We start from the raw sequence: 8,592 nt of genomic DNA on the forward strand, positions 1-8,592 counted from the left end.
TGACCCCAACAACTACACACCAATCACAAATGAAACTTTCCTGGGCAAACTGATAGAAGGAGCAGCATTCACCCAGATGTCACAATTTATTGAAGACAACTCCATAATTTCAGACTACCAAACTGGATTCCGCCCAGGAAGAGGGACTGAATCTGCCCTCATAGCAATCTGGGATGATCTTAGAAAGACAGTCGACCGCAACGGAGTTGCTGCACTACTTCTCCTGGGCCTCTCAGCTGCCTCTGATACTGTTGACTATGACACCCTAATTCAAAGACTCCACAATGCCGGCATGGAAGGGACTGCTCTCAACTGGATTACATCCTACCTTCAAAACAGAACGAATATTATCTATTCTCCCCCTTCTCATCCAAACCCTACCTCACAAAAGCAGGGGTCCCCCAAGGATCAATTATTTTACCTATGCTTATCAACATCTACATGATTTCATTACCAGAATTGATCAATGATTTTCAACTCACATGCTACAACTATGCAGATGATGCACAAATACTACTTAATTTAGAATGTCCCAAAGACGTTAAAAACTCACAAATCATCAGTTGCCTCAGAGCCATTGATCAGTGGATGACGTGGAGCCATCTCAAACTAAATGCCTCCACAACAGAAATACTCACATGTGGCGACTGGAAAAATTATGACCCACTGTGCGCCTGGCCTGACTATCTGGGACCACCTCCTCAAGTATCCAAGGAAGTTAAAAACCCTGGAATTACCATGGACTCCAAGTTAACAATGAATGCCCAGGTGAACAAATTAGCACGATCAAGCTTCATCACCTTGAAGAATCTGCAACGCATCTTCCCCCACCCCGGAATTCCACACAAGGTGCAGGCTACTATCTCTCTTGTGCTGTCTAAATTGGATTATGCCAATGGCCTCTACCATGGATCATCTCTATCTATTATGAAAAAACTACGACATATTCAGAACGCAGCTGCCAGGCTAGTATTACATGTAAAGCCACAAGCCCACATCTCCCCGGCCTTGAGAGCACTACACTGGTTACCCGTTGCCAGAAGATGCACCTTCAAGCTGCTTTGTATCCACAAAGCTACACATGGAGCAGGATCGCTTTTCATCAGAAACAAAATAACCAAATACATTCAACAAAGAAACCTTCGCTCAAGATTGGCACCCCGCCTTAAAACACCACCACACAAGAAAAAGACAATAGGTGGTACATCCTTCTCTGTTCAAGCAGCCAAACTATGGAATTGATTACCCCCAAATATATGATCCACAGATAACTATCTTGTCTTCAGAAGACTACTAAAGAGTTGTCTCTTTCCTTCATAACCACCATATCGAAACAGAAATGGACTGCATATGCCGGTGTTGATAAATATTTATAATCCGATTATGTGTATATTCTGGATATGTATAGGTTTTTAAGAAATATGTATAGTTACTATTTCATAATAATAAATTATACACACACTCTTTAAGCCTGTTTAACAAATTGATATTTACTCACGGTTAAATAGATATATATATATATCCATGTATATACATGTGTATATTATTCTATGCTTACCATGTTCATAGGTCATAGCATAGCTCCTAGATAAGTTGTTATATAAAATACTTATGAATCCCTGCTTTTTTTTTTAATATCAAAATGAGCAAATGTTATCTTAACTATTTAACAGTAAGCATTTCACTATTGAAAAATTAAAAGATGAATGTTAGAAAAGTACACTTATTATTTAACAAATATTACAAATCTTGAAAGTCTGTGTTTATATAATACCACTTTACTTCTCATATTTTACCCATTATTATATTCCATGCACATATATTACCGGGGTCGGCGGGAGCACCGCCAACAGGCTGGCGGTGCTCCGCAGGGCATTCTGACCGCGGCGGTACAGCTGCGGCCAGAAACGGAAAGTCGGCGGTGTACCGCCGACTTTCCGCTGCCCATGGGAATCCTCCATGGCACCGCCATCCTGTTCCTGGCGGTTTCGAGCGCCAGGAACAGGATGGCGGTGAGGGGTGTCGTGGGGCCCCTGGGGGCCCCCTGCAGTGCCCATGCCAATGGCATGGGCACTGCAGGGGCCCCCGTAAGAGGGCCCCACTTTGAATTTCAGTGTCTGCTCAGCAGACACTGAAATTCGCGACGGGTGCTACTGCACCCGTCGCACACCTTCCACTCCGCCGGCTCCATTCGGAGCCGGCTTCATCGTGGAAGGGTGTTTCCCACTGGGCTGGCTGGCGGCCTTTTGGCGGTCGCCCGCCAGCCCAGTGGGAAACCCAGAATGACCGCCGCGGTCTTTTGACCGCGGTACGGTCTTCTGGCAGTCCCAGCCAGGCCGGCGGCTACCGCCGCCGGCCGGGGTCAGAATGACCCCCTATGTATTTACATATCTATTTATTACTCTAGTCCTTCTGTACTAGAGAAAAATAAAAATAATATTAAATCTATAAATAAAATTCAAAAAAAGCAAATTAAAACATATATTTTACTCTTATAAGCTTTACTCTGTCTCCCCAACACACTATGTCTCTATCAATCTATCCTCCATCCCCACTCTGACTCATCTCAAACCCATTCTACTACTTTGATCTCCTAGATAACCCTGCCTAAGCTCTTCCCTCCTCTACAGCATCTAGCTCACCCCAAACTTCAGTTTACTACTATGATCTCCCAAACAATGCTACTAAATTCTCCCTCATTTTGTCTCACCTTTGACTCATCCAAAACCCCTTCTGCTACTATGATCTTCCTAACCCTTTCCACAGACTCTTCCCTCCTCCGCCTCTCCCTTACTCATCCCAAGCCTCATCTTAGTACTATAAACTCCCAATTAACACTTCTGGATTCTTCCCTCCTCTATCCCTCTATTACTCTAGTCAATTCAATTAACAAAGTCACATATCCTCTGCTCAAATTAACTCATAATAATACTAATTAGAACATTGGAATGTTGGGAGCTCCATTGCCGTCAATGGAGTTCTCTGGGCTTTTACTGGCTTTGACGCCTCGTCCGGGGTAGTAAGCGCTATATAAATACAGATTATAATTAAGGAACGCAAACTCTAAACATGACAAGCTTGTGAAACTTCCAATACTGACATAGTTGTACATTGCTAGTTTTTGATAGCTCCATTTCAGTGCGCCTCAGAATTTGAAAGACTAGCCAAAGATGCCATAAAGCACCAGAATAACACTTTGAAAACCAGATGGTAAGTCATTCCAATGCATGCTGTGGCACTGTAGGTCCAAGGAGAGGACGATATAGGCGCACGGCGAGCGTCCCCTTTGATGTATGTTTGACTATAAGGGGACACTCCCCCTCCTGGATACCAGAGGCTAGCAGCCTCTATGAAAAGGGCCGCCTCAAGGTAATTCCTTGGGTAAGGTAGACCTTTTATTTCACACTCTTTGACTTTCACATAGAGTAATTTCCTCCAACGTGAGACATAGGGATCCTAGGCCCTGATGAATGCCCCGAGACCTTCATTGGCTCACTTCTGAGGGCAGAAACATGTTGGCTATTAGTTAGGTGACCCTGTGAGTCCTTGTCCTCACAGAGGTGTCCCAACCCCCATTTTAACTACACCAGTCAGATACCACTATTAAATTTGTTACTCCTCACAGGTGTCTGCTTAGGAGTTTTTAATTTTTACTTTTTTCAGTAGATTAGCTGGATCCCGATCTTTCCAGAAACAAGTTTATTTACGCACTCCCTCCTGTTCCTTTAACAGTGAGGTTGAGTCCGCCCAGGTGGCACTGTCCTACCTGGGTGGGTCTAGGTGGTCAAATGATGAAGCATGACACTATATAGTGTGTGAGACCACCTAGTCCGTAAAAGGAATTTCCTCCCCCCGCTGTTCCTCCCCGCGCATGCACTCTGCAGTTACCTACTGACATTTCACTGACATTACCCTTCCAAATAGGAACACATACAACCCAGGGCTACGCTGATATCCGCAACGCCCTCGTTAAGAGAACCCCGTACTTTCTTGTGTATTTTGGGTCCAGGAGGGCTACCAAATTTCCAGGATAGCCACACTTAAATTTACATGCAATACGTAAGATTCTGCAATCCATGTAATCAAAATCAGTCTCTAATTTCTTTATTAATTGGCGACTTGTGACACACTCAGTCGTCCATTAAAAAGAAATGACGTAGCCACTCAAAAGAAAAGCAAATGTTTTTCTTTATCCTAGTTTTTCCTAGGTGTATTGTGACAAGCAGAAAGGAGATATCTATGGTAACATGTTTATTTTTTTGCCCTCCTTATGTAATTATTGAAAAGTTGGAATATTTCTGCATGTTTCTACACACTCAGAGGTACAGTGCTTTTTTTTTTTTTTTTTAGAAAAACAAACTTATATTACACCGATTCTAATATCTTTTTGCAACAAATATCTAACAGCTTGCTTGATGTGTTTAATTTTGCACTGTTTTTATTCTTTATGTTCACAAACATGTTCCCTCTTTCATGACCTCCCATGGAGTTGAATGATTTGTGGGAAAGTTGATGGTGTAACCATGTAGTAGTACAGAACCTTAACCACATCATCTCTCCATTCTGGAGCAGAATCATCAATGCTTCCCTCTGGTCAAGGTGAGTACATTACTGCCTCCAACTAGGCCAAGTCACACCCATTCTAAAAAAAACAAAGAAAAAAAAAAAAAAAAAAAACACCCGCAGCTGATCCTAGCGACCTCAACAACTTCAGACCTCTAACCAACCTTCCTTTCCTAGCAAAAGAGATCGAAGAGTGCATCTTGATACAACTCAAACAACACTACGATAAATTAACCCTTCACAACACCTTACAATCAGGATTTAGAAAAGGTTGTAGCACGGAAACTGCTATGCTCAGATTTTCAGAACCTTAGACGGAGGCGACTCCTGCCTCCTAATCCTACGACGGCATTTGACACAGTTAATCGCCAAGCTTTACTTGTGACCTCTAAGAATCACACAGGTATCAATGGCACAGTCTTGAGATGGTTTGAGTCCTGCCTACAACCTCGCTCTCAACAAATAATAAAAAATAAAAAAAGTTAGAATAAAAACCGACTAAGATTTTGTCTCTCTCAACCTACACCAGTTCCACAAGGTTCTGCCCTCTCTCCAACCCTTTTCATCTCTTCCTGGAACCCCTCACAATTATTCTGAACCTTGCAGGTGTGAAATACCATCTATACGCCAATGACTCACAAATATGCTACAAAATAACATTTTATAGACATTTGCCATCTGAATACCACACTAAACAAGATATAAACCTGTGTAAGTACCAATCACCCAAATAAAACTGAACTTTTACTCCTCCCCTCTAAATACAAGCATTTGCCAATCCAAGAATGGCTCGAGAACAAGACTGTACTAAACTGTTCTCTTTCACTCTCCAAGTCTGTGAACTCGCTGGGAATCGTCCTGCACAAAAACATGTCGGTGAAAGATCACATCAATAACGGAGCCATAGGGGCGCTCTACACCCTAAAACATCTGAAGAAAATCAAACTGTTTATTCCTCTGATGATCTAAAGACTGTAGTGCAGTCACCAGTCCTCTCGAAACCCGACTACGGCAATGCCCTCATCACTGGGCCCCCAAAAAGTCCCTTTGTGCCTGTGAGAACAATCCTTAATGCGGCCGCCAGACTCTGCACAGGAACCCAAAGGTTCGACCACCCCTCACCTGCTCTTAAGAGTCTCAATTGGCTTCCCATTGAAGGAAGATACATCTTCAAGACAGTTTGTATCATCCACAAAGCCTAAATATCTGTAAACAAATTAACGAGAGCTGGAAGAAGTCGGGCCCTGGGAAGCTGCAACTCACTTCTTCTCATCCCTCCCAAACTGGGAACAAAATCCCAGAAATGTTCTCTCAGGATTTGGAACTCACTTCCTAAGGATTTCCACTGTAATCCCTCCTACACCAGTTTCAAATGGAACCTCAAATCGCTATTGCTGAACAAATACTTCAACCCACTACCAACCAGACTCCCCCCCCCCCCCACATGATCCCTGCACACCAACAGGATCACTTACTACGATCGCTCGACCCAGTTCACCGTTTAAATCTGTTGCTAACACCACTGATCTATAATGTATTATGCTATACCTTTTGATATACTTCTATAATGTTGTATTGTTTTTTTCTCTCTGGATATACTATGTCAACCCTTACGACTCTGTGTATTAATTCTATGGATTCTGTTTACAAGACCTGTAAAGCGCTCTGATACTCTTGGGTCTGGCCCGCGCTATATAACACTCTTAAATAAATAAATAAATTAATAAGGAATAAAGTGCCAGACGCCGTACCGGATAAGGATATTGCAAGTCCCTTCAGAGTTCCAAAACCTAATAAAGGAGCACTGTCCTTGGCCTCATTCCTCTGTATGGCGACTTGTAATAGCCCTATCATGTATGGCGGGGTAATTTATCCCATATACAATGACGCTAATTGGAAAACATTTACATTCTGGCTAGTTATCTTAGCAGCCTGACTGGATCCAGCCATCATGGGCCTCAGTTGGTGACCGCTGGTTGGGAAGACAGAACGCACCAAGTGATAGACTTTTTGCCACCCTGGGCTGTACTTTCTCTCTTACACCTGTGGCCTTGTTCCCCTCCAATTACTCTCTTTGGACTAGAACACCCGACAATGAAAATTTGTTTAAAAAAAATAAAAATAAAAAAAAGCACAAAACAAATCAAATTTCTAGAGTGCAACTACTCACCCATAAGGGTCTCAAGGCGCTGAATTGACAGTTTACAATAATCTAACAAACTACAAAATATACATCTCACCTTGTGTGTGGGGCAGTCGAGATAGTAACCATGGTGGTGAGTTACTGAACCAGAAACATAGCTTAATTTTTGTAACATTAACTCTACTTTTAAAATACACCTTGATGCCCAACAGGAAACTGAATGCATAACCACCACAGAACCAAAGCACCTCCAGCTACTCCTGTTTTTTTTTTTTGGCCAACAGAACTTTGCATGCTGGGACTTGTATTGAACAGTTCTGGGCCTACAAGTCCCAGCAGGCGAATAGCCGATGAGTCAAACCCCAGCAATGGATGGAGGCCCTCCTGGAGCATCTTTAGACCTGAGATCAAAGGTCGGTGGCCCATGCTGACCACTGCTTGCGAGGTAGTACCTACCCGAGGGCCTGGCGTGCTCACTGGAGTGTTGGGGGGCACCTGGCTCGCTCGACCCTCCAGGTCACTGGAGGACACGGTCCCTTGGGACAGCCTCCCTTGACTCCAGCCCCGCCGGTCCCTTCCACCCAGAGGCTGCTCGCGCAGTGACCTCGGGGCCTGCGAGACGGTCACCACGATGGCCGGCCGGAGGGCGCAAACTTCGCGGTCCCGCAAGGTGCCATCGGGCTTACGGGGCCCATCCCTGGACCTGAGCCCGTCCCCCAGAGCAGGGGCTACACCCAGGCCCTGGCTGACTGCACTGCCGGAGTCCTGGGAGCCCCGGCTGCCGGTCTCCACCGTGGAGGGCTCCTCGCCTCCCTGCTCCATGTCCACCCTCCATGGCTGCCCGGCCGGGGGCCTCTTGCGCGCCCTGACGCACACCGGGAGCCTCTGGAGCAGGAGCGCGCAGTTCAGCAGCACCAGCAGCACCACGCAGGGGATCAGGAGGGCGATGAGCAGGGTCAGGGCGGGCTGGAGGGGCTGGTTCTCCCCCGCGGCAGGGCCCGGGGTGGACGCGTTGCTCCTTGCCCCCGCATAGGGCAGAAAGGGGTTCACAGTCACCATTGCATGTGTGGGGCAGCTGGGTATTTGGAAAAGCGGAAAATGGGTGGGGTCCCGGAAAGTGGCAAAAACCTGGAAGCATGGGAGGAGCAGAAACTCGGTTTTTGCTATTTTCCTGTTTGCGAGGTGGAGGCTTTCCAGTGGCCTTCGGAACACGCCAGAGGCACATAGGGGGCAAATGTAATCATTCTGGGGGGTGATTTAACATAAAGCTACTCTGCGTCTGCTGGTCGTTGGGCTACTGCAATTCTAGTCCTGGGCCCCCAAGTTACAAAACATTGCATTCTGGGAGTTGTATGCATGATGTGAGCTTGAACTACAGGCGAGAGACTGCAAAGAAAGTGCAGGGCTGGGAACATTGTGTGGTGACACCAGGCGGATGGTCCCACGAGAGTAAAATAAGCTGAACTGTGTTGAGCAAACGTGGGTAACCCCACCAGAGCCTGGGCCGGTGAACTGGCGACATTTTGACTTAATAACTGTCTTTGAAAGTAAGTAGTGACAGATCTATACAGTAAGTGATATAATATCTCATAGTAAAAATGTTAACATTTTGGATAACAAAGACTGGACTAAATTCTCACACCTTTTAGTGTAGAATATATTTTGTGTGTGTTTATGCTGGGGCATGCACACTTAATGACTTTATTTACTTCTCTTAAATGAAGTGTTTCTGTGGGTAGGTAAGTGGAAGAACCCCCCCCCCCCCCCCCACCCGAGTAGTAATGGGGACTCTCTTTAGAGACAGTGTGACCCCTAGGCCGAGGAAGCAGAATGGAGCATTTGCAAAGACTAGGTAGGATTCCCCAAGCAATGCGAGCGGAATGGAT

At 45.3% G+C, this 8,592-nt stretch overlaps 1 protein-coding gene across 1 annotated transcript in view; it reads right to left on the reverse strand.

Moving 5' to 3' along the window:
* The window catches only part of LOC138291311 (protein huluwa-like), a 50,304-nt gene extending 42,519 nt beyond the window's left edge, over positions 1–7,785 (reverse strand). The window contains exon 1 of the mRNA XM_069230314.1: positions 7,163–7,785. Within this exon, the coding sequence (XP_069086415.1) occupies positions 7,163–7,765 (603 nt within the window). The 5' untranslated portion in view covers positions 7,766–7,785. The remainder of the gene's footprint in view (positions 1–7,162) is intronic.
* Between the last annotated feature and the right edge of the window lie 807 nt (positions 7,786–8,592).

Source organism: Pleurodeles waltl, chromosome 1_1, assembly GCF_031143425.1.
Source record: "Pleurodeles waltl isolate 20211129_DDA chromosome 1_1, aPleWal1.hap1.20221129, whole genome shotgun sequence".
NCBI lineage: Eukaryota > Metazoa > Chordata > Amphibia > Caudata > Salamandridae > Pleurodeles > Pleurodeles waltl.